General features: G+C 40.4%; 1 protein-coding gene across 1 annotated transcript in view; it reads left to right on the top strand.

Annotated features, from left to right (window-relative positions):
• The window catches only part of mdn1 (midasin AAA ATPase 1), an 88,028-nt gene that overhangs the window by 28,273 nt on the left and 33,365 nt on the right, over positions 1 to 26,390 (top strand). Inside the window, 36 exon segments of the mRNA XM_037537733.1 lie at positions 844 to 1,052; positions 2,147 to 2,293; positions 3,914 to 4,055; positions 4,135 to 4,269; positions 6,144 to 6,282; positions 6,552 to 6,690; positions 7,014 to 7,144; positions 7,232 to 7,370; positions 7,613 to 7,742; positions 8,084 to 8,347; positions 8,675 to 8,872; positions 9,246 to 9,454; positions 9,545 to 9,667; positions 9,918 to 10,115; positions 10,206 to 10,313; positions 11,250 to 11,438; positions 11,526 to 11,615; positions 11,756 to 12,019; positions 12,445 to 12,709; positions 13,509 to 13,668; positions 14,039 to 14,155; positions 14,678 to 14,886; positions 16,585 to 16,733; positions 17,083 to 17,282; positions 17,386 to 17,621; positions 18,906 to 19,019; positions 19,204 to 19,333; positions 19,418 to 19,524; positions 20,527 to 20,660; positions 21,505 to 21,665; positions 22,487 to 22,607; positions 23,047 to 23,263; positions 23,686 to 23,929; positions 24,669 to 24,795; positions 25,861 to 26,025; positions 26,109 to 26,323. Of these exon segments, the coding sequence (XP_037393630.1) occupies positions 844 to 1,052; positions 2,147 to 2,293; positions 3,914 to 4,055; positions 4,135 to 4,269; positions 6,144 to 6,282; positions 6,552 to 6,690; positions 7,014 to 7,144; positions 7,232 to 7,370; positions 7,613 to 7,742; positions 8,084 to 8,347; positions 8,675 to 8,872; positions 9,246 to 9,454; positions 9,545 to 9,667; positions 9,918 to 10,115; positions 10,206 to 10,313; positions 11,250 to 11,438; positions 11,526 to 11,615; positions 11,756 to 12,019; positions 12,445 to 12,709; positions 13,509 to 13,668; positions 14,039 to 14,155; positions 14,678 to 14,886; positions 16,585 to 16,733; positions 17,083 to 17,282; positions 17,386 to 17,621; positions 18,906 to 19,019; positions 19,204 to 19,333; positions 19,418 to 19,524; positions 20,527 to 20,660; positions 21,505 to 21,665; positions 22,487 to 22,607; positions 23,047 to 23,263; positions 23,686 to 23,929; positions 24,669 to 24,795; positions 25,861 to 26,025; positions 26,109 to 26,323 (6,025 nt within the window).

The following is a 26,390-nucleotide window of genomic DNA, read 5'->3' as shown; positions in this document are numbered from 1 at the left end:
AGCCGAAAGAAGAAGAAGTGATAGACATAATGTTGTGACAGTTTAAGTAGATTACATTTACACTTAATAGTTGACTTCTTAGTCCTTCTTAGCTAAAACATCTAGATCATCTTAAGTGGATGAAATGTGTAGCGCTGATTTTAATCGAAGTACAAAGCCAGCTTTCTTGAAAAGGCTTGCAGTCTTAAAAATAAAAGATGCTTGAAAAGTTTCTTCACATGATGCCATAGATCAACGCTTTTTGGTTTCCTGACATCAGAGAACCATCTTCGTTAATGATATATGTAAGTGGGTCAAACCTTTGTGAAGTTTACAGAATATGAATATATATATATATATATATATATATATATATATATATATATATATATATATATATATATATATATATATATATAAAAATAAAAATATACATAAATGGAAAGATTCCTTAAGTTGTAAAAGAACCTTTTATATAATGTATCTCCTTGAGAAACATGGTTCTTTAGATGGTCTCTAACCCTGGTTTTGGAGACCTACCTTTCTCTAGAGTTCAGTTCCAACCACAATCTGACACACCAGCTCCAGCTAATGGGCTTCTTCAGAGGTCCCTCATTGGCTGGATCACTGTTAGGCAAGTGGGCTGTAGTCTGTAAGAAGCAAGTTGGAACTAAACTCTGTAGGAAAGTACATACCCAAGAAGAAGGTTGGTGACCACTTTTCTATGGCTTTGCTCACAGAACCCCCTGTGACACTCTAGCCTGCTTAAAATCTGGGGGGTACTTCAGGCAAATAATTTAGACAGAACGCATCCAGCTGATAATAAAAGCAATCTGCCGATCTAAAGTATTGTCTACCCTTTAGGCATTCTGATCGATGCCATGCGTAAAGGCTACTGGATCATTTTGGATGAGCTGAACCTCGCCCCCACGGATGTCCTGGAAGCCCTGAACAGATTGCTGGACGATAACAGGGAACTCTTCGTCGCTGAGACACAGGAAGTGGTCAAAGCTCATCCCAGATTCATGCTCTTCGCTACCCAGAATCCTCCAGGGCTCTATGGTGGTAGAAAGGTATAAAACTGGAAACTGAAAATAACAGTGGTTCCTCACATAGCTCTTCAAATCTTAGTTGTGAAACACTGATGGAGGAAACAATATATAATTATTGCAGACTCTTGTAGACTTTTCTGGGTTCATAAATTCTATATAAAGACTTGCTTGTATGTATGTTTCATTATTGTATTTAGACCTATTTACAAGGATTATGTTATGATCTGTTTAAACCCAAGATATTACCTGATAGAGTAATAAGCTAAAATCAAAATTTATAGGGTACTTTCTATTGGGAGGTGACTGTGCTGAACCCTGACCCCCTTTTCTACACTTTTGAAAATAATACTTAATTTTCCCATTGTTGTAAGATCTTTTTAATTATCTTTTAAAGTGAAATGGGAAGATTTGTATTTATCATTATTTTACTTAAATAAAATATCTAAAAAGTTTAATCACATTATCATGACTTTTTTTTTTTATGTTAAAACTCAGTTTTAGAGTTTTAGACCATAGGCGGAGCCTTATTTTAGCCACAGCCCTGCATTTATAGAGCAAGAAGTGAGACTGTATCCCTGAGTCCCAAAGTCTGAAAATCTGTGTGGGACAGTAAGAGTCACTGCAACTTTTGCAGTTGAATAACTTTTTTCTTTTTTTTTTTTTTTTTATTAAACATATGATGATTTTTATGATATAAACTTTATATCTGTACAGCTGTTCAAAGCTGTGTTTGCTAGTCATATACTGGCTAGTGTTTTTGAGTTCTGCTCAAAATATTTAAAAAAAATTTGGTAAAGTTTTAGTAGCATTATGATTGTTTTGGTAGTGGGAAAACTGGAATTTTCAGTCATTTTAGTCTGAAGTCCAAGTCAATCAAAAAGTGTTTTCAGCTCTGATTTTGAACCAATTCAGTAGCATGATCCACGTTGTCTATATACTACATTTATTTGAACAAAATGAATATAACAAAAGTGACTTCATCTCAAGAAAATAAAAAAAAATCTTTCTAGTATGTTTAGAAGTTTTTGACTTGGTTATCCTGTCACTAGTTCTCCACTTTTCCTATTAATTTAATGCATTATTAGAATATGTGACTGAGTTCTGTGTTATTGCAGGTGTTGTCCAGGGCGTTCAGGAATCGTTTTGTGGAGCTGCACTTTGACGAACTACCCAGTGAGGAGCTGGAGACCATCCTGCACCAGCGCTGCAGCCTGCCCCCCTCCTATTGCACCAAACTGGTTAAAGTTATGCAGGACCTACAAGTGAGGGCCTGCACCACGTACAGACTCTGATCTAAATAATCAGACTAATCCAACTCAATAAGAGAATAACAATATTCTGATGGGTTTAATCACAATATTAGAGTAAAATTAACAACTGGAGTAGATTCTCTCTTACTGACATATTGTTTGGCCGATATTAAGACTTAGATTTATTGGTCCTGATAGTGATATTGAAAAAAGAGGGTGGGGTGAGATTTGATATTTAAAAACCTCTCCACCTATTCTATAGTTCTTTACTTTTTAGGCCTAATATTAATTTTAAAACTCATTAAACAATATCTCGTACACCAGACAGCATATTCATAACCGTTTCATGTCATTTCTATAGGGGGTCATCAGACATCTGTTTCTCTCTCCACCGCTGTGAACGATTCTAACTCTTCTTCTACAATTGACCGTTTCACATTAAACCACTCTAAAAGACTTTCTTTGCTCCATACCAGATTATATGAACATTTTTAAAAAATAAGTGAAACTTTCCTTTAATACCCTTGATGTGTTTCAAAATAAATGTGTTTTCTGCTTTATTTAATTTATGTGCATTTGCCTCAACCCAGTAAATGAAAACCTAGTTTACATTCTGTTTGTTGTGACCTTAAACGCATGATTGTGAAAGCATGTGATTGTGTTACAGCTATAGAAAATAGAAAATAATTGCGCTCAGTGTAAATAATTGCAATCAGGAGACTGTAATAGCTGTGATGGTCATATTAACAACTGACCATCATATTAGCCCGTAAAGCACTGTTTAACTAGAATCTGATTAATATTTCACTACATCATTTCTTCATCATTTATTTCAGCCAGTATTATAGGGCCTTCTGTGTCTGACTTGAGCAGGACAGATTTTCTATAGTCTGAATGGCAAAAACCACATGAATTGTGGCCTTTTTCCAAAAGAATATAAACCAAATTTGTAGGTGATTTTAGAATCTGATTCAAATCACATTTCTAGCTCTTTGACTCAGTTTGACGGGTCAGATCGGATTTCATGATGTCAGAAGGTGTGACGAGAAAATCAGTTGTGTATGTTTGTTTTACAGCCTTTACATGCAGAGTAGAAGCTTTTAACAAACGTCTATGTACACTCTTAAAAAACATGGTTCTTCGAGGGGTCTGTAGTAAAGACAATGGTTCTATGTAGAACCATAAACATTCAGAGAAGCATTTGCGTGCTTAAATGGCTCTTTGCATGGGAAATGGTTCTTCACATTGGTTGATAATGGGTTGTATAGCATTGAGAAGGGTTCTGAAATTGTTAGAAGCATAACATCTTATCAATAACAGCCTTTTTTGCCTTGTCGTCTAGCACATGTATGTGATGCTCTCGGTTTTCCAAATCTGTTAGGATTTTACGTCCTGTAGTGTATTTTGAGCTTTAGACAACATTTGTGTCTCCTTAAAATTTGTATTATAATAAGTGACATTTTCATGTAGATTGGGCCCTAATTTACACATGAACTCTTCTGGATCTTTATTTAATTTAAACTGTTTGCTGATATGCAGTAACTAATGCACATGTCTGCTCCTCTCTGTGTGTGTGTGTGTGTGTGTGTGTGTGTGTGTGTGTGTGTGTGTGTGTGTGTGTGTGTGTTTCAGTCCTTGCGAAGGGGATCCAGCGTATTTGCAGGGAAGCATGGTTTCATCACTCTAAGAGACCTGTTCCGCTGGGCTGAACGTTACAGGCTAGAGGAGCAAACTGACACCTCACGTGATTGGCTGCAGCATCTAGCTAATGATGGTAATGTCTAATCATAAGACACTTCATTTCTTTGCGTTGAGTAGTCCTCACGTTACATCTGATCGTTTGTTTCAATCAGGGTACATGCTGTTGGCGGGCCGTGTGCGTAAGCCAGAGGAGGCCTCGACTATCCAGAACATCCTGGAGAAGCACTTCAAGAGGACAGTAAACCCTGAAGTGTTGTTCTCAGAGGCTCAGGTCACCACCCAGTTCAGTGAGTTTAACCCAGGACACACTGGCACAACACTCAACCGCTGTAGAATTGACCGTGTACCCGGTCAGTCCTGCCTAATTTAGGATTGAAAACTGGTTTCCTTAAAAGCTCCCATTTAAAAGTTGTTCCATTGACTGCCAGGCAGAAAAAAATGTTGGTGCTGGAACCAAAGCCAGTATTTGGCTCATTTTGAAGTGCAGAGTATCCTCAATGAGTGTATTGAACGTTGTATTGTGTTTCTGAGTAATTATGCAATAGTAATGGATCTAAGTGTCTTTAATTTGGTGGGTAAATCTAGTTATGTAAGGGGGAGGTATTGAGTGTGAGGTGATAACATCATTTGTGGAGTAGATGTCTTCTAAGCAGAGACAATCATTAATCAATAACTATTACTAAAATGAAAATTAACTGAAAAAAAAAACTCTTGGGTTCTAAGGGTTTTATTTGCATATAGTTTTAAATGCTCCTAATAGGCATAACCACATATGTAATGTGGGTGTCATTTTGAAATGTAATATAATGCAGAACAGTCTCTGCTCTCTCTGTAATGAGGCCCTTTTGACCCAAACAGCTGTGTAAAGAAAAAATTCAGCCTTAAAGCTGAAAAATGTAATTCTGGTATTAGAAATTCTTAATATCTCTTGTGAAAACATAGTTTTATTCATGTGGATGAACTGTTTGGTTCTTGAAATGGGTTTGCCAAAGTGTTAGGTTCACAAAAGTAGTGGAATGTATGAATAACATGGTAGATAAATTTGACCCCCCCCCCTCACTGCTTTTCTAAACCGCTGCAGAAACTTCAGCAGCTGCAAACTTTTTGCACATCGTTTCATATCTGTGTTTGAAGGGACTGAACGAGAAATGAAGGTTTCCGATGTAGTAGTTAAGGCCTTAGTGATTTCCTGGGTCAGTTTCACACAAAATATAGACACACACATGAATTCACCAGTTACAGGTGAGAGGCAGATGATGGACACACACATCTACCACTTACACACAGTGAGGTAGATGGCATTTGTCTTCATTGGCTTATAACTTGTTAAGTTTGTTTGCTGTAGAGGATGTGTGACCAGCAGAGAATGTTAGTGGTGGTGGAATGAAGCAGAAGAATTGTTGGTCATACAATTATGTCAGTGTTATGAATATTAATACATTAAATGATGTGGTTACTTGTATTTAAAGGCTCAAGTTTAGGCAACAGTGTAGTTTGTCACGTATACTTATACTTTGTTAGACTACAAAGTTTGTATATGTCCAATGTGTAATTTCAGACAACTTAACTTGGTTTCAAAACTGACTTAATCTGAGGCAGTGATTTCTAGCAAAAAGTTTCAGCAAACTTATGAGGGTTCGTCATGGAGCGTCGTTCCCTAAATAGAAAAACATGAAGTGGAGTAGTTTAAAGAACGCCATTTATATATTCTAGTGACCCAGAGAGGATTTATTTTATTTGACCTTCAACACATGAGAGGCAGAGATGCCTTTGACAAATATCTTGCATTGCTTTAGTCAATGTAGTATTGTCTATTGGGTTAATTTAGCACTGGGAAACTCATCAGAGGGAAACAGTCCAGTTTGGAATTATAGGCTGGTTTCTGACAAAACGTTCACAGCAATACTAAAAAAGCAAAACTAAATAAAAACTAAACTGAAACTCTTCTTTTTCACAAAATAAAAACTAGACCAAAACCATGAATGTTCATTTAAAGCCAACTGAAACTAAATTTGAAAATCATAAATAAAAATAATAAATCAATCAATCAAAACGATTATAACCCCAGCAGTGACTTGGATTCAAAATGTTGCTTTTGTATATAATTTCTGATCTGGCCTTTTTTGGCTGATGGTCTGTACATTTGGTGTGTGATTGGCAGGTCCGTTTGTGGCCAGCATTGCAGGCGTTCCTGAGGAGTTCGGTCACGTCGTTTGGACTCAGGGAATGAGGAGGCTCGCCGTTTTGGTAGGCCGTGCGCTCCGATTCGGAGAGTCTGTCTTGCTGGTGGGGGATACTGGGTAAGATTTTATCTCCAAAAATGCACACACTATTGCTAAAATTAGAAAAGAAAAAGAGTAAGCCGTGTTTACTCTCAAATAACTTGATTATTCATACCATTTTTCTCAGTAGCAGTAAATATATGACAGTGTAAAATACTATATAAGACATGATCACATTTTTGGAGCCATTCACACAGAAATACTGTTCATTCTACAGCAGTTGCTCTTAACTTTACATGTACAAATCAAGGGCTAAAGGTTAAAAGCACTTCACTTTTGTTATTTAGGTGTGGAAAGACCACCATCTGCCAGCTGTTTGCTGCTTTGGCAGGGCAGAAGTTCTTCTCTGTGAATTGTCATCTGCACATGGAGACGTCTGACTTCCTAGGCGGCTTGAGGCCCGTCCGTCACGCTGGAACTGGACACGTAAGAGCTCCTGGGGGTGTACTAAACTAGATTGTGCACAAACTGAAGGCGATTTAGAACTGGCAGCCCATTTATAACCCTGGGAAGTCTCATGTTGCATTGTAGTAGTGAGAGAATGAACAAAAGAAGTAAAATATTGGATGCAATAAATGTTTTTATTTATTCATGTTTATCACATCTGGCATATTATTACTTCCATATATATTTTTTTCTCCCATCAGAATATTTGATGTGACAGTCATTTTATATATATATATATAATATGAAATAAATAAAATCTTCCACCTTAGACCCTCTTCAGTCTCTTAATGCTTCTCATTCAGGGTGATGCTGAAGATGGCCGTCTCTTTGAGTGGCGTGATGGACCTCTAGTGCTGGCTATGAGACAGGAGGGAGTGTTTCTGATGGATGAAATTTCGCTGGCAGACGACTCCGTGTTGGAGAGACTTAATAGGTGAAATAGAGCTAACACAAAGACTACATCCACATGTAGACACATCAGATCCACACTCATTTACACTCTCTGTCTGTCTCTCTGCAGTGTGCTGGAGACAGAGAAGTCTCTGGTCCTGGCGGAAAAAGGCAGCGGTGATGACGACGATGTTGAGCTCATTATTGCGGGGAAGAAGTTTCGACTGGTCGCCACCATGAATCCCGGGGGAGACTTTGGCAAGAAGGAGGTTAGTTCTGAGAGAAGTTAAAAGCATACAGAGCATTCAGAAGTTTAGGTCCCTAAAATATTTGAAAAAGAAGGAAAACATATATACAAAAAATACAGTGACAGTATGATGTCTGTTCATTGTTTCTCCTGGGAATAGATTAATAGATTGCAGTAAACTAAATTGATGACAGCAAATTAAAGTAAACCATGCTAAAGTGTGTGTGTGTGTGTGTGTGTGTGTGTGTGTGTGTGTGTGTCCAGCTTTCCCCTGCCCTGAGGAATAGGTTCACTGAGATTTGGTGTCCCCAGACTAACAGCCGCAGTGACATGATGAAAATCGTCCAGCACAACCTGCGATCAGGGCTTTTCCTGGACCGGCATGACCACCAAGGTGTGTGTGTTCACTGCCCACTGGGAATGGCACTGCTGACCACCAGCCATGAAGACTCTTGCTCAGTCTAATATTAAAGACCCCAGCGCAGTCCAATATTTGCCCACTCAAAAATATATAAGTCTATAAAATGGTTATTTTAATTTGTCACACAATTCGTGTGTAGATACATGACTCATAAATGCTATAAAAGGGACAAAGTATTTAAAAACATATTCGAAGCCTGTAAATTGCTGCTTTGGGCCAGTTCTGTTGTCTTTGTGTAGGTGTAAAATGGGTTTACCTGGTTCCTTTTTTTTTTGTTAAGCATGCCTGAAACTCATTCACACTCTTCATTTCAGGCAAGGACATTGCCGAGCTCATGCTGGACTTCATCGACTGGCTGACCAATCAGGATTTTGGTAGGCGGTGTATCCTGAGCGTCAGGGACATCCTGTCTTGGGTAGACTTCCTGAACGTGGTATGCGAGAGGGACGAGCCGCGAGATGAGAATGGCTTCATGGCACTGGCCGAAGTTGAGGAGCCGGAATGGGACAAGAGGCTGGATACCGTCACCGCCTTCATCCATGCTGCCTGCCTGATCTATGTGGACAGCATTGGATCAGGTGAATCCTGCAGCTGACAGTTTGAAAAAGTTGACAGCAAGTGCACACAAAGCGAATATATGCACAGCAACTATACAACACAGAGAGCAGCTTTAGACATGAGCAACTATACACGAAGAGCACAAATACACGTAGAGCTGTGGACCGTCTGGACTGTCTCTTGCTTGTGTGCTTAGAATCGTTATCTTCTCCTCTCTGATAGAGAGCAGATTTTATGGTTTCATCACTTATGACAAGGTGTCCAGGCCAGGACTGGTTTGAAAAGCGCTGCTCTAATTGTGCAAACAGTGCATTTTCAACTTGGTACAAGCTGTTTCTTTTCCTCAGGCACGACAGTGTCAGCAGCAGAGAATGCGGTGGAGGCACGTAAGGCATGCCTGACCTTTCTGGAGACTAAGCTGCGCCAGATCATTGAGCTGGACAAGAAGATGCAGGAGGCACTAAGAGTGTACGACACAACGCTGCTCAGAGAGCCGCACTGGGCGGAGGACTTCTTCGGCATCGAGCCCTTCTATATTGTCTCTGGTGAGAGCCTTTGCTGTTAACCACACGTCTCCATAGAGGTGCTCTTTAGTGTTTAGGCTGTTTTTGTAGTTTAGTTTCCATATTTGGACTGGACTGTCCAAAAAAAATTTTGTTTTTCATGATATTAGCCTGCTAATAATAACTTGTATAGTTTGTTTGAATATTACACTGATTTAAATGAAAAAAATTAAGATGCTTTCTATAATGTTTGAATATTTTGGGAACAGCAGGAGATAAGTGATAAATTATATGTTGTAATTTTATGTTTACATTTATATTTTCTGACTTTTTATTATATCATATAGAGAGCAAGGTATTGTTTTAAGTACATTTCCTTAAGACCTGCACAGCAACTGATGCTACTGTGCTCCAGGTCCTGAGAGTGAGAGCCGCAGTTTGTCGGATTATGCTCTGGGTGCCGGCACAACAGCGATGAATGCCATGAGGGTTTTGCGGGCGTTGAAGCTGCAGAGACCAATACTGCTGGAGGGATCACCCGGAGTGGGCAAAACCAGCCTGGTGGCTGCCCTCGCCAAAGCCTCCGGAAACCACCTCGTCAGAATTAACCTCTCTGAGCAGACCGTAAGACACTTTTAGCTTAGGGACAAATAAAATAGAATGAAAAGGAAAAAAGAATCTGGCAGGTTTTTATTTACCTTTCTTTCTGTTTAGGATGTTACAGACCTGTTTGGAACAGACCTTCCTGTGGAGGGTGGTAAGGGGGGAGAGTTTGCATGGAGGGACGGTCCTCTGTTGGCTGCTCTGAAGGCTGGGCATTGGATTGTACTAGATGAGGTAATCTTAAGAGGATGCCGTCCTGTCCAGGCTGCTCGATAGGACAGTACATGTTATGTTATTGCCTGGATTTCAAAGCTGTTCACAATTTTTTTGTCCAACAATGGCAGAGTGGTGACTACAGTGAAACACTGAAACTGATAAAAACAGCTATAGAGTTTTGTTTTGTGTCCAAAAATGTTACAGCTATTGGAGCATAATTGAAATGCATACTTTTTTCACAAAATGAAGCTAATCCTTTTTGCCACAGCTGAATCTGGCCTCTCAGTCGGTGCTGGAGGGTTTGAATGCCTGTTTCGACCACAGAGCGGAAATCTACATTCCAGAACTGAGCATGCGTTTCCAGGTCCAGCACGAGAAGACCAAGATCTTTGGCTGCCAGAACCCTTTCACACAGGGAGGAGGTCGCAAAGGCCTGCCAAAGTCCTTCCTTAACAGGTTTACTCAGGTAAAGCTCCTTCATACATGCCTTTCTTGTATTGAGTCAGTTTATGCCTTGTCTGTGGTAAAAAGATTATACTTTGTCTGGTGGGTGCAGGTGTATGTGGACCAGCTCACCAGTGAAGACATGCAGTTCATCAGTAACTCCATCTTCCCAAACATCAACGAGCAGATCATCTCCAAAATGGTGCAGTTCAGCAACAGGGTAAGAGCAGCAGCATCTGAAGGGAACAGTTTGGCATAAAATCAAACTTACACAAGGTCCACTGTACCCCATTTGAGTTCAGTCAGCCAAAACATTTTGTCTATGAAGTTTGCTTCTCTAGTTTTACACCAGAGCCTAACAGCTAATTATTTTAAGTATTGGACGCTTATGTACATTAATTAGCATCATACAAGCATCATATGTTGGAGTTAAGGGATCTCAAGTATACTGATTCTGTGGTTTCTGGCACTGTGTAGTTTGAAGTGGGTGATTATTTAAGCAGGCAGTTTGCACCAAGCTGAGTGGTGGCACATAAACCTCTGTTGCCTGTTAAATATTTGGCCGGTCATGATTGCTTGATCCAAAAAAATACTTTATTTAAATCGACATTTCCAGTAAATCGGCTCAGTGGTTACTTTGCCGTGTGAATGATACACATGGCACTCGTAGGTTGTGTTTAGCAGTCTGAATATTGTCCAGAAGGCGGAGCTCAAGTCACTTTTGTATGCAATACTGAAAGTGTGAATCTCAAGTAGTTTGAAGTGGGTGATTATTTAAGCAGGCAGTTTGCACCAAGCTGAGTTGTGGCACATAAACCTCTGTTTACGTTTTTGTAGTTACAAATTGCATGTAGAAGTATAACTAAATAATTCTTGTGCATTGCATGTACATAATTACTCAATTTGATTACAAATTGAACAATTGCGCAATTACTTGATTACTAATATTATCGATAATGAAAGCCCTATTAGGTACATTAGCTTTGTAGCTCCTGCAGAACACTAAATAATCAAATTTCAAACAACCCACATAGCCAGTCCACTGCATTAGTCCACTTTCTCAGAGCGATTTGTTTATAGATTGTGTCAGAAATAAAAATATGTACTTTTCTACTCTATCATTTCCAAACAGCCCACAATGTTGTCTTTTTAACAGCTTGCGCATGAAGTGACAGTGGAGAGGAAATGGGGTCAGAAAGGAGGACCATGGGAGTTCAACCTACGTGATCTCTTCCGTTGGTGTCAGCTGATGCAGACTGACCAATCACCAGCCTTCTATAACCCTGGACAGCATGTTGGACTGGTGTATGCAGATCGAATGAGAACTGATGCAGATAAGGCTCAGGTAGCCATGTCAGCTCCTGTTTATGTGAGCATGTACAATGTTAACATGTACCGGTGGCTTGACTGAGAGAATATTTTGCTTTCTCAGGTGCTCTCTGTGTTCAGGAAGGTGTTTACAGAGGATTTTGAGCCTTACATGGGCTCAAGGCAGTTTCACATTACTCCCCTCAACCTCCAGGTCAGTCAGATGCTGCACAGTAATTGCTTTTAGTGAATGTCAATTTTAACGTTAATCAATAAATGTGACATATTTTGGTCTATTTGTTGAGTCCCATCTATTAATCCAATTGTCACTCATCTTCTATTCCTTCTCTTAAGGTTGGTTCCTCAGTCCTCCAGCGCAGTGGTGGGGCGCCTGTCGCCCTGGATCCTCCTTTATCCATTACACATCAGGCTTTGAGGCCGCTGGAGTCCATAATGAAGTGCGTGAAGATGGGTTGGATGGCCATCTTGGTGGGCCCAACTGCCAGTGGGAAGAGCAGCCTAGTACACCTGCTGGCCTTATTGACTGGACATAGACTCAGAGTAATGGCTATGAACAGCGCTATGGATACCACAGAACTGCTGGGCGGGTTTGAACAGGTGAGCAGATGGTCAGCACTATATCTCAGAGCACAACCACTCAGAATGCTTCAGAAGATATAAAAATAAACAAGACTTTGAGTTGAGCTGGTGTTACTAGCTGGTGTCTCCTTTCATACTGTTCATAATCTGACCCTTTTCAGTATGCCAGTCCACCTGCTACCATGCAATTAATCTTAAGATATTAAGCTAAATGTTATTTTGAACATGTAGTTTTATAAAGTTTAACTTTTCAAATAAAACCCGAGGCATAATGAACATTTGCACGGGCTCCCAGATAATTTGATAATTTGAGCTTAAAACCTGAGTTAAAGTGTTTGCTAGTACTGCTTATTCCCTCCATTTGTACGTAACAGTTAAAGAAGAACAGCTCATGTTGTGAAAACTGGATGCTTCAGTTATTTGCTTGTTCGTATGGCCACCAGGTGGACATCATCCGGCCATGGCAGCAGGTGCTGGAAAGCATGGACTACGTGGTTGCCATGGTGACGCGGCGGGGGCTGATGTCGTTGGATGGGGCGGTGCAGGACACAGAGTTCCTGCTGAGCACGTGGAGCACGTTCCGTCGCTGGCTGCGGGACGAGGGACTCGACACCACCGAGGGAGCCCTGACCTTCGAGGCCCTGAACAAGCTGGAGGTCATCATAGTGCTTCTGCACAAGCTCAACACCAAACTCAAAGTATTCACAGGTGCAGTAGCTTCAACACTGAAATGTTCCTTCTTTTCCATACATTTTCTTACATGTGTTTGAGGGCACATGTACCCACATTCGAGAGCCCATATCGTAGAAAACTGTATTTTCCTTATGAGTTTGCTGTAGTATGTAAACACGGTTAGATTCTTAAAATGTAGTGTTCACTCTGCAGTCTTTGTAGCTAGTGTATGAAAACAAAGCTCCCAAAACAGCTGTTTTGAGCTCCTGCTTTCTGTGATGTCACAAATAAGTCCACTTGCATATATATCCTATCCATATATAACCCTGGTCCAAATCCTAATCCTAACCCCACCACTGTTTAGAATCAACTGAATTTCAACAGCTAGTTCCAAATAAAGTGAGACTAGACACAATATAGGGCAATCAAAACAGAGCTCATTTACATATATCTAACATACAAGTGCAGTAATAAAAATAGTCTCATTCTAAATGATAAAGAGAGGTTGAAAAATGGTAATGTCAAAGATGAATCATGTTTTGCTATATGAAACCACACAAATGTCATAAGTCATAATGTCAAGTTTAAATCCAAGAAAAATGCAGTAGATGGGCCTTTTAACTTATTTTAATGTACGGGTATTAACTCAGTATGTGTCACTGGACAGTGATTTGCTTCACATTTTCTCCTTTGTCATCAAAGAACTTCAAAGAGCTTCAGTCTACAGATTGTACCCCATATTGATTGATTAAGTGCCCTTGGACTAGTTTCTTTTCCATTAGTCAGTTCACATATCTGAATACAATTTATTTTTCCCCATTTCTTGCTGGTACAGACATGTCAAAGCTGCAGATGGATTTCACCCTGCTGAAGGAGCGCTTGGCGCAGATGGAAGATGGCTGGAGTCATGGCGGTTTCGAGTGGCTGGACGGCATGCTGGTCCAAGCCCTGCAGGCTGGAGACTGGCTGCTTATGGACAATGTCAACTTCTGCAGGTCAGTTACTGAGACGGTGGTCTCCATGAATATAGCCGGTGTGAGAAATGGTGCCTTGATTCGTTTTAGTTTCACTCTGTAACTGAGAGACAGTCAAAGCCCTGTCATATCACTCAAGTCACTTGAATCAAGGCCACTGATTGTTTTACATTACATATCCTGTTTATTGTTGTGGATTTATTATTTATTATCCTGTTTATTATTGCTATTTAGCATCTCAGGGTGGGACTAAAATATTATATATGATTCTACTATACTGTAATATTGTTACTGACAGCATAGGAGGAGTGTATGAGAAGGATTATCCTTATTTCTTAATATAGTAAGTTTCCTGAATCTAATTTTTGTTTGTATTTGTTTGCGTTTGTAGCCCATCTGTGCTTGATCGCCTGAATGCTCTTCTGGAGCCGGGTGGGTCTTTGACCATTAATGAGCGTGGGGTCATCGATGGCACAACCCCGAGCATCACCCCGCACCCCAACTTCAGGTACAAATTTCCCTCGTTTTTTTTTTTTTGGTTTGTTTTTTTTTTTTTAAATAAAAGTTTGAAGTATTTTGTAAATACTGTGTACTCCAAACCTTTCTATTCATAACTCAGTCATATAGTCATATATGGAAACTAAACTACAAAAACATGTTTTTTTTTAATATATTTGTGTGGGTGTGTGTGTATCATACGCACACACACACTCTCACACACACACACACACACACACTTACTTAACCTGTAGCAGTTTAGCCCCACCCATTCACACTGAGGTTTTAAGAAGTGTTTCGGTTCATGCTCAGCTTCATTCATGCTAGTTCTGTCAGTGTTCTAGGTTAACACTCAGTTCTCTCTGAGAATGATATAAATTCCTCTGCCAATATTTCACCATATTTTCAAACAGCTTCTGACTATTTTCTGAAATTCAGGGGTTTGTTAGCAGCAGGGAAATTCTGGTTAAAAATGTGAACGATATAATATGGTGTTCACCAAGGTAACAAATGGCCGTTTCTTCACCTCCAGGTTATTCCTCACCATGGACCCTGCTCATGGAGAGATCTCTCGGGCTATGAGGAATCGAGGGGTGGAAATTTTCATCCCTGGAGAGAATGAAGGGGTGTGTTGGGACTCACTGGACCTGAAGACGGTCTTACACACTCTAGGAGTGACCGGAGACTGTGTGTGCGACATACTGATGTCCGTTCATTCTGAGATCAAGTCAGCCATCTGGGGTGAGTGTTGGGAATGATTCTGTTCATAGCAGGAAAAATACAGCTAGTCGTTTCAGCGTTTAAATTATGCCAGTGTTGTGCCGCTGTATCCTGTGTCCAAATCCGAAAACAAATAAGTTCAGTTTGCTCACAGAGATGACTGATAAATGAAGGCAGAGCACTAAAATTAGAGCATTAAATCCACTATTCAGTAAATATCAAGCGTCAGTGTAACAGAACTTTCTGCTGCTAGTGAGGAGAGAGTAGCTGGTTAGCACTACTTCAGTTAATGTGCTGCCAGCTCTGCTTACCACAGAACACGTTTGATTCTGATTAACAAAAGCTTTACTGACACAAGTTTACATGATAATCATTCAACTCTGAGGAAGCGAAGTCGAGCTGCTGGCATTAAGAGGGACAGAAAGCTGGAATTAAACCTGTTCTGTGGTATTCGAAGCTGTAGGCTTTTGGCTTAGTCAATGCTAGCTGACCCCTCTCTCCTAGATCCAAATAGCCCAATATGGGTTCAGTTTGACTAACTGGTGCTGTGCAGTCACAAATATAGATGGTAAAAACGTCTATCAGCAACAGCAAAGTACCTGTTGGAGTGACAGAAAGATGAAATCCAACCTATCCTGTATTGTTTTGTTGTTGTGCTGCCAAGTTAAGCTGATGTGAGCATATGGTGCCTCCCACCGTACAGGATCGATTCCAGTGAATCAATGCTTAAAAAAACACCCATTTAGCACATAAAAGCTCATGTCTGAGAGCACAATTCAAATGTCTGGTATTAAAATGCCCTTATGTAGCAGCTCATCACATGGAAAAAGGACCTGTAACCCATCTCATGGGTCCACATCAGCGTGAAACACCTCAGTGCTGCCCTTTAAATCCTTTGGCTCTACAGTGGAAAAGAGACTGTGTCACTATAGCCTGGTCTTCATTCTGTTTCGCAAATATTATGCAAATTCATAAAACCTGGTCACAAAAACAGCTAATTAAGCTGTGTTTCCATTTACTACAGTTATGTGAACAAACTTTAGATGACGTAGGCTACCCAGGCAGGATGAGCAGTATCCCTCCTAATGAGGGCCAACATCTCTGTGCCACCCTGATTAGTCTACCTTACATCTGAGAACGCAAATGCACCAGACAGTTCTGGGAGCACGTTGTGCGGAGCTATTTTTCAAACCAGCTTTGGGTTAGGCATTTCAGAATATCGCAAGTGATCTTCAAAAAGCTATGCGCCATGATTGCACCATCTGTAAGGTCAATCGTTTCTCACTTAATGCTTCCTTTTTCATCACTCTTTTGTGCATTTCATACCGATATTCCAGCTTTTCAACCTCATCCTAGCATAAAAATGCAATATGTAGGTGTTTGTTTTTTTTTTTCTTCAAATTTCTGATTTTTTTTTTTCCCCCCATTGTTCTTTTTTGTTGTGCATTTTCAAAATTTGAAAACGGGGGAAAAAAAGGTGAATAAGAAACTCACTAAAAGGTTTGTGAATAAGTTGGATTGGGTAAAATGCAAAAACAACTTCTACTATGCAGTTTATGCAGTATAGCGATGGCATATCACATTGCCCAGCTCTAAAATAGAGTATTCAAATTGCTGACTATGCTAACAACAATTGAAATTCAATGTAAACTGGCTAGTAGTAGCAGCGCGTTACTAACAGGATTACTAATAATACTATAATAATCTTTTTTGGCCCAGACTCTCCAGCCTCCTCGGTGTCGTCTCTGCTGCATGCAGCTGCTTTGTTGTCTGGTCAGCTTCAGAGGGGAGTGGACCTGCCCAGTGCACTATTGCAAGCCTGTGGGGAGGCCTACGCACTCTGCCAGCGCACAGCTGCCAACCAACAGGTACATGCTAACATGCATACATGCTCAAACACACATACACAGGCACAAATGAGTCCCTTGAGTTATATGACTAAAAATCTTACTTTTCCGTCCAAATCTTTCAGTACATGTAATTATTGATAACAATTATATGAACATCATAATGGCTGCTTTTAAGTGTGAGTAGTCTTCTGAACCATTTACCACACAACAGAGCTCTTATTTCTGAGACTTGTTTCCTTAAACAGCAGCCATTTTTAATTCTGAGACTAAAATTTCTTTGCTAGCTAACATAGTCACAATGATCTGTGCTGTTCTCCCTCCCGTCTGTCTCATCTCTCCTCCCTTTTCTCCTCTCTCCTCTCCTAAGTTGGCCCAGGAGGTGATAGAGCGACAGTTGGCTGTGCTGGATTCTGAGGAATGGGGCAGCAGGCTGTTGTGTGCAGGTGTGTGGCCGGATAGGGTGCCCTCTGCCCTGCAGTCCACTGAGGACTCGTGCTTTTCCAGTGTCCAGAGAGACGGACAGGTCCTCCTCTACTGTCTCAACACACTGAGTCTGCATGGCAAGAGGTCAGTCTTGTTCCAATACATGTAAACTTTTTTTCCTTCTCCTATAAAGAAATATAAGATTTTGTAATGACTGTGACGATGTGCTGTTTACATGCGAGTACAGGGGTCGCCCGCTGAGCCTGACTGACCTGCAGAGGGCGATGCAGAGTGGTGCTGTGCTGGAAGGCCTGCTGTTTCATGGGGGAGGACCGGGAGGTGGAGCAGAGGGTGGAGTAAACGAGGCCCAGCAGCTCCTGCCCACTGCAGTGCGGATCCTGACTGAGAGAGCCTCCCACAGTGATTGGGTCCTCCGAACTAGCTGGCTCTCCTACCTCAGCAAGAGCTACAAACATGTGCCAGGTGTGCTAACTCACAACAACAACATGGATAGACAAATGACTACTAATTATCCTAATAATAAAATATAAAATAAAAATGCCAATAAAGCATTTTTGAGGTATTTTCAATTAATAGTTATGCTAGTATTACTAACCAAGGCATTGGATGGCATTATGTGCTTATCACCAAAGTCCCCATAGTCTGTCAGTGTCCATCTTAGCAACACTGCTGGGCAGTTATTTCCAGCCATACAAGACCAGTCTCCTCTCTCTTTGAATGGCGAGAGACCAAAATACTTGTGGTGATCTGTGCAGTAGGGACATGCTTTCCCGGTAGCACCGCAATATCGTCAACCCTTATCTGCTCATGCCGTAACCAGCAAGCTGATTGGCTCTTTTAATTGAAGGGCTGGACTTTCTCTATAAATAGATGCCATGCTGAGAGTTACCAGCTTCCCCATTCATAATTTAACCAGTAACTTGTCTTCTTATTTATAACATCTCTGTTATTACTCACTAGATGAGGAAGGGAATAAATCTAGCCATTCACTCATAACAGCACAAAACGGCAGGACACTTAAGACAGCTAGCTAGCTTTCTCTTATGTATTCTTTTATATATTAAATGCAAATATTATATTCGTATATAGCTTGCAATATATGTAAGGCACGAGGAAACTAGGAGCAGTATATCATTTTGAAGCTATCCTGTTATATTTCCAACTGTCATATGCAAAAGCTATGAGTGAATGTAAGTCAACACTTTTCTACAGCTTTCTACAGTTTGGTTTAATGCACAATTTTAACAAAGGAGGACAAAAAACATACAATATAAAATATTCTATAGCTTTTATAGGTTGCATTTTATGTTTAGGTTGTTGTTTGTTTTTTTTTTTGTTTTTTTTAATACCAGTGTATAAAATTTACCAAGAAAACAGTAGTTATGCATTAAAATATGCAGATGTGTTTTGTTATTTTCAACAAAATCAACAAAGCATCTAATTTAACTAGACTTTTGCATACAATAAACATCATTTAAGCATAGCAGCTGCCCTTTACATTTCATGATGAATGGCCCAATAGAAATGGTCCAAAATGTTTTGGGACAAAATATTGTTGCACATATTGAAGATGCATGTTTTTTGGATAGCGATGATATTTTAATTATTCACTTGTATTAATATGGATTGATATTGCCCTACACTTCTGTCCTGACTAAAGGTTAAGGATGATTTTAGGGTGCTTGTGCTGTGAATGGGATTTTGTGGCTGTGATGCTGTAGTAAACTAACTGTTGTGTATCTGCAGAGGCAGCAATGATGCAGCTGGAGGCAGGAAGCAGAGCTCTCAAAGCTGTCTTCAACAGCAAACTCATCGGCAAGGGCAAATACCTGACTGAGCATCTTCAGCCACATAGCACAGGTACACATACACATGCTCTCTGATGCACACATATGGAGAAATATACAGCCACGCTGCCACATAGTTAATAAGTATACTTGATCACATAGACAAACACTTGCCTGCCACAGTGACCAAAAATAATTAGCTGGCAGTGATATTGTAACATGTCAGTGCCAAAAAAACACTGCTTCCCCTTACCCAGATGACTACAGGATCCTGGTAGACATGCGATGGAACAAACAGTACCTGGACATCTTGGCCAACACCTGTAACTTTGAGGATGAGGAGAGGTGTATGGAGTTTATGGAGGCCTTATATGCTGTCGCCAACAGGTGAGATTACAACTATATGCTTTCTATTGTGTTACAGTTACTATTGACTTCAGGATTTAATATATTCTGCCTGCTTTCTTTCAGGATCATAATACTGATGGACCGGGAGGAGAGAGCAGCTATAGGCAGCAGTACTGGAAACGCGTCACCTCATAACAGCGCCCTACGACTGGCCACTGCCTTCTCTAAAGGTATGTGTACATGTTAGGTTAGTAGAGTTTGAAGTGTCCCAAATATGGATTATACCATATTGTGGATAATGTGACAATCCCAGAAACAGCCGCAAACTGAAGACCAATCTCACTTCTTATTACTCATTATTATAAACTGAACAAAAATCACGCACACAATTTGCGCATGATTATATGCTTAAGATGTAAACAAAAAGTGGTTTGATCTGAAGTTGTTATATGAAAGAACACTGCCTGATCCCAGAGACATTGTTTTATAGTAGTTTTGAGAGAAACTTTTGGTCTAAAATCTGTAGAAATGTATTTTAAGCCCTCAATGGTGGAAGGTACATGCAAGGTGTTGTTAGGCAAATGGTACACAAAGAATGCTGTATGTATTTTTTTTTTTTTTTAAATATAAGTCTATTGAAACATTAATAGCATTACATAAAAACACAGAAGACACATATAGGCTCACTGGATAGTAAATAATATGGCTATATTTGCATTGTAGACGTCATAACCCATGAGTCAGTAAGTTTCTCTACAATTAACCATCTTATATCAAGCCACACTGAATGACATTGTTTATATCAGGGACTAGTGGTAGGACTAGTGGTAGGACTAGTGGTAGGACTAGTGGTAGGACTAGTGGTAGGACTAGTGGTAGGACTAGTGGTAGGAATAATGACAATTATAATTTGTTATGATTTGGGTATATCATCATATGTCATTGCCTGGATAGTGAAGAATATGATGCAAATTTGAGTACCTGTTCTCACCTAAACAGCTGCCCAGTATTGTACCAAGTCTAGCTGCTGGCCACTGAAATAACCCACACATACCTACGTTCATGGCTTTAATGCTAACAGTATCTTCTGCTCTCTCTCTCTCTCTCTCTCTCTCTCTCTCTCTCTCTCGCTCTCTCTCTCTCTCTCTCTCTCTCTCTCTCTCTCTCTCTCTCTCTCTCTCTCTCTCTCTCTCTCTCTCTCTCTCTCTCTCTCTCTCCCCCCCCCCCCAAAGGCACTGTAGACATCGGGCATCTGCCGCACCCAGTGCTGGTGCACCTTCGGCCTTTCTTCGACCTCTGGGACTCCTTCGTACTGCAGGCTGTACAGACCGACCAGCCCAACATCTCTGACCACCTCATGTTTGAGGTCTGAGCCCCCCCCCCCCATTTCTCACTTGTCCTTGCATTCTCTTCATTTCCATAGATTGATTTTTCCATGTTCTCTGATTTCCTGGCATCCATTTGTTGCTGATGTAACAAATATGAAAAGGCATGTGGTGTGCTGAAAGCAGTAGTTAGACCAAAAATCACATTCACAACGTTCTTATCTGCAGCCTAAAATGTCATCAGTATGTGTTTGCTTGCTGTCTGCATCCATGCCATCACTCTCAGGATAAAACCTCGTATCTCCATTTTTGTTGTGTTGCTTATTTTTTGACCATTTCAAATGGCCAGCTTCTCTTGATTTTGTGTCAACAGTTCATGAACAGTGCAATAGAAATAGCCCAAACATACTTGGAATAAAACATTTCTCCAACAACGACGATATACTAGTTGGCTATAGTAGCTGGTTAGTTAATTAGAGTGGTTGGTATAGTGTAGTGGGTAACCCCTCTGCCTTTTACGCTGTAAACTAAGGTTCAGTCCCCCACCTGGGTAAGTACCCTCCACTATACCAAGACCTTGGGCAAGACACACTACTGTTGCCTACCCGTGTAAAATTATCAAATTGTAAGTCATCTGCATAAGAACGTCCACCAGATGCTGTAAATGTAATTAGAGGCTGCTTACTTAAATTATCTCAGCTATTTTTCAATAAGCCCGCAGAGCTTCGCAAATTTTGGCAAGTTGTTTTTGTTGTTGCGTTTTCCTTTTGAGATTTACTGGGTATCAGTTAATGTCCGTAATAGATCTCACATGTTATATAGTCTCAGAAACCACATAGGAAAGTCTTATTGATTGACTCATTTTTCTTCGTTTGGTGCTTCTAGATCCTGCAGCTGCTTCAGTGGAGGGATCGTTTCTGGCACGTGTGTAACTCATTGCCAGCGGATGCTTGTGGCGTGTGCGTACTCTCCCTGCACTGGCAGTGGGTCCACAAACACCTGGTACTGCGACTGCCCCAGCTCCTGATGGGGGATGGAGACTATGAGTGAGTTCTTAGAGCCATGCCCTGAAGGCTATTTTTGTTCGGATAACTGAAAAAAATATAATATTACTGGTTTCAATTTCTTTTAGATGAGTCTCTCATTATGACTGTGTACTTTGCTGTTGTAGTATGATGTCTTTCACTGGACATTTCATTAATTACAGACTGACATTCTGGATTCATTCCGAAAACAAAAGAACGTTTTTTAGATATTTATAATTTGGTGTTTCATTTATGCTTTTGAGTTAATGTAATAATGCTGATAATGTTTCAAAGGCAGTAATAAGCTTGTTGGGAAAGTTGTGAAACTGTGAAAATGTAATACTTTATGGTTTCCCAAAGGCATCTAAAGCTCAATTCCAGAGCACGTGTAAAGCACAGGGATCGTAACTCCTGCACTTTCTCCAGTCATGGGCACTATGAACACGCTTTGATTTAGTTTAAGTTGATTTAGTGTTTATAGAACGCAGCTGTATTAAACCGTTTTTATGTTTTACTGTTTTGCTGCTGCTCAAACTGTCTGAACACATCTGTGCAGATGTGGGTGGGGGGGTCAGGGGGGTAAAGGACAAACACTGTTTTTAATCATTTTTTTTCTCATTTTCATTATCTTACAGATAATTTAAGTGTCAGATTTTCATCGTATACTTGTTTAATCTTTCATTTGAATTATTATTATTATTATTATTATTATTATTATTATTATTATTATTATTATTATTATTATTATTATTATTTTTGTCCTTCGCCCGAAAAGGAAAGTGTTGTAAAAACCCTAAAAACTTATTTATCGTATGCCTGTTCTGTTGGATTTACATTACCAGGGGTCAGCAGGAGCTGCACACCATCTCTACAGCCATCCAGAACACACTGTCCAGCTCTGTTTCCGTGGCCTCGGCACTGAAGAATATTCAGAAAACCCTGGGCAAACCACTGCCCTTTAAGGTACACTGTGTTATTTACATTTACATTTATGGCATTTGGCTGATGCTCTTGTCCAGAGCGACTTACAATTTGATCATTTTACACAGGTAGGCCAAGGTGGTGTTAGGAGTCTTGCCCAAGGACTCTTATTGGTATAGTGTAGGGTGTTCGCCCAGGTGGGGATTCAACCCCAGTCTACAGTGTAGAAGGTGGAACCACTACACTATCCCAACCACAGTATTACTATAGAATATACTATACTAGAATATACTATAGAATATATATACTATACTACTCACACACTATTACTATAGAAGTAACACTGTTTGTCTGGACAGTAAGGTTTTTAAACCTTAATAATAATAATAATAATAATATAATGATTTTGCATGTGAATGTGTTAACCGATACTTTTTTTTTTTTCTGTCACATTGGTTTTTGTGTCTATTTCTTCCTACAGCTGGAAGCCGTGGCCGAATGTGCTGCTCGTCTTCGCTTCCTCAGCAGAGCGTTAGACGTCAAAGACCTGCGTCTGGACAACAGTACGCCGTCACTTTGGAAACGGGAGGTGATCCGTCTCCGGGGCGTTGCCATGGGGATAGATTCTAAGGAAGCCCTTTTGGAAGGCTGGGGTCTGGTCCTGCAGGCCAATCTTCTGCTGGAACCTCGGAACACTGGTAAGCTAGCCCACAGGTTAGGAATGCTCCGATGGCTGGTAGACTAATGTGTGGAGTAATAATAGATTTAATAATGTTATAACGCCATAATGTCAAAGCATCTTGAGCTCAGTCAGTTGGATTAGGATAAGTAAAACAACAAAATGTACAGTACATGCTGTCCCCAGGACTAGTATTGAGAGCCACCAGGGTAGCGTAATCTCAAATCCATTTTTACATTCTAAGATGCTTTGTAAGAGTAGATGTATTACACATACATTTATTACTTGAGTAAAAGTTGTAGTACTTGCTCATGTGTTGATTTAAAGCACTGGTTGAAATAGGAATGAAAATGTTAAAAACTTCACACAAGGCTTGTACCTTGCTGTGCTGCATTACCTTGTTAGAAGATTGTCTTGATTTGAAATGTGTGAAACCTTCAGGTGTACTGGACAGACTGCTCACCTGTGTGGATCAGCAGCAGGGTCACCTGGCCTCCTGTGGCCTGCTGGATTCCCTCACTGAGGCTGCAGATGAGGAGGTAATGAGTGATGGTGCTGCCCCAGGCCGTGAGGTGCTTCTGCAGCTGGGCCGCAGAGCTCAACTCTGGCCGGTGCTGGAGGAACTGGCTGTTCTGAATCAAATGAAAGTGACTGCGGACCTGCTGCACCTGTCTGTAATGCAGAGGTATTGTGACCTTACTCATATATAAAATCTAGTTGGAAATAAACTGCCTTAAAAGGGCAGTTCATGCTCGAAAGCCCTCTAATGTATCTACATTAAAACAGCTCTGCACAATTGGGCCAAAATTCCTCCACAGTGATGTGAAACACTTGTTGCAAACATCTGATTACAGTTGTTACTGCCAAGGTGGGCACAACCAGCTATTAGGTCTTAGGGGGCAATTACTTTTATACATGGGTAATTTAGGTTTCAAATAAATCTTTATCTTTAATAATCGGGTGATTTGAAAAATCGGGTGAGGGGCAAATACTTTTTCACAGCACTGTGTAGTCCAGAATGTAGTGCAGAGTGAAAAATTTTATTGTGCGGTACAACTGTCTATTTCTACAGACGCCCTGAACGTGCAGCGGATTTACATGTCTTTTTTACTTAAAAATTGTTTTCATTTGTTTACTTGAGATCTCATGATATTTTTGTCCTTATCACAGCCAAATGGTTGTTTTTTTCTTGAGATCTCATTATTTATGTTATTCTATTGACATTGTGGTATAGCAATAACATTCATTATGTTGTGATAAAAATAGCATTCCTTGTGTTGTGAAATGAAATTGGCAATAAATTTAATGTAACACAGGATTTATGGAAATCCAGGGCACCTTATGAAACATTTTTCATATGATGCCTTCACCATCAGCTCTTGAATCTTGAGTCTTGACCTGTTGTAACTCTCTCTCTTCCACAGAGGGAATAAGGAAGCGGAGGCTGGTCTCTGTCGATCCCTTTCCAATCACCTACGCTTCTGCATGCAGTCCACGCCCATGAACATCCGCCAGCTCCAGCCACTGTGGTTCCTCCTCAGCACAGAGCGGGTATAGGCACCAAATCTAGTCCTCCACATACTCGTCTTGTTAATATACTAATATAATAGTAAATACAGCTCTTTCACTCTATGTTCTACCGTAATCACAAAATGTTAGCTATGTCTGAATTCTAGGCTTATTATTCACTTAGCAGTCTAAAGTCTTATTATTAACCAGCCTGGTTGGTGGGTCCTTTTGAAATTAAAGGGACTGAAAAATGTATATTAACTATATTTACACCATTTCACAAAACTGTTCGGTCACAGTGCTATGCTTTGCGAAATTTATAAAAATGCTGTTATGGTGATTAGTGCACCGTGGTCCTTTATAATGCTGTGTTATTTTCACCTGTGTCCTGGGCAAAAGCCAATCAAAATCCACATGTAAATGTGGTCATACATATTAAAGACCCTCCAAGTAAAGCTTCAGTTGGCTCCCGAAAGAAACAGAGCTGTGAATTTTAAAGCTTGTAAATTTTAAGGGAAGAAGTGCTATATCTCTCAATTAAATAATTCAGTATTGATGATAACAACAATTCAGGCCTTTTTGTAATACGTTATAATTACAGTAGCCTATTTACTAACATTCATTTAACCTTTACTTTTTTATTGCAGTTAAAAATTACATTGATGTTCTGAAATTTGCTTTTATTCTTGTTTTTCCATGATCTCAGGAATTCAGTTTACACATGGGAAAATCGCATTTCATCTAGTGAAAATGAAACATTTAATATTGACTGTTAAAAATTCAGAAGTTATTTTTTACTTGTAAAATGACATTTCCACATGTGTAAATTGGATTCATATGTAAAATTCTGAAATCTGCTCATCATTTTATCATTTTATGATTTGCTCATACTCCACACCTTGCATTGTACAAGCATTCATAATCTTTGTTTCTAAATGAGCAAACAAGTTACCGCCACGCTCTTTGCTTTTACCATCATAAAAAGTCTGACCCTGTGTTTTACGAGTCTGGCCCTTTGTGTGGGGTTGGCTGCCCACCTGAACAGCTTGGTCTCGTTGGACATATAGACCTTTTTATAACTTCCTCTTGTCCTTGTTCGCCTCTCAGCCTGTAGAGGAGCTGCCGCTAGTGTGGTGTGAGCTGCTGTCTGAGACGCTGGCGGCGCTGTGGAGCAGCAGTGTGACCTCTGATCCTGAGCGTTGGCTGAAGTGGAGCCCACTGAGCCCAGAGGAACCGAAAAGCTCCAGATCACTGCTGGGGCCCTCTGACACGGTGTGTATGTGTGTGGCTGTTGTGGACAACAATTTACTACACAGTATTTGTCAGGAAGTTTTAGATGCCTTTGTTTCCTGCAGGGTCCTGGTATGCTGAGTCGTGCTGTGTGGTCCCGCTGCATACTGGGCGTTTTAAGTGGCAGTGAGGTGGGTGGGCGCTGGGATCCATCAGGCTCCTCCTTCCTGTCGTCATCACGTGTGACTCTGGGCGAGTGGAGAGAGAGAGTGGGGCAGCTGCAGGACCTCAGCGCCGTGCTCTGGGACAACATGGCCATGTCCGAACTCTTCGACTTCAGGTAGGGTCAACACAGATTCATGCACGTATGCCCTGTATGGCCAAAAGTAAAATGGATGGTGGCAGTT

The sequence above is a fragment of the Pygocentrus nattereri genome, chromosome 4 (assembly GCF_015220715.1).
Source record: "Pygocentrus nattereri isolate fPygNat1 chromosome 4, fPygNat1.pri, whole genome shotgun sequence".
Lineage (NCBI taxonomy): Eukaryota > Metazoa > Chordata > Actinopteri > Characiformes > Serrasalmidae > Pygocentrus > Pygocentrus nattereri.
Note: the sequence above shows the minus strand (reverse complement) of the source record. Positions and strands in the feature narration are given on the sequence as shown.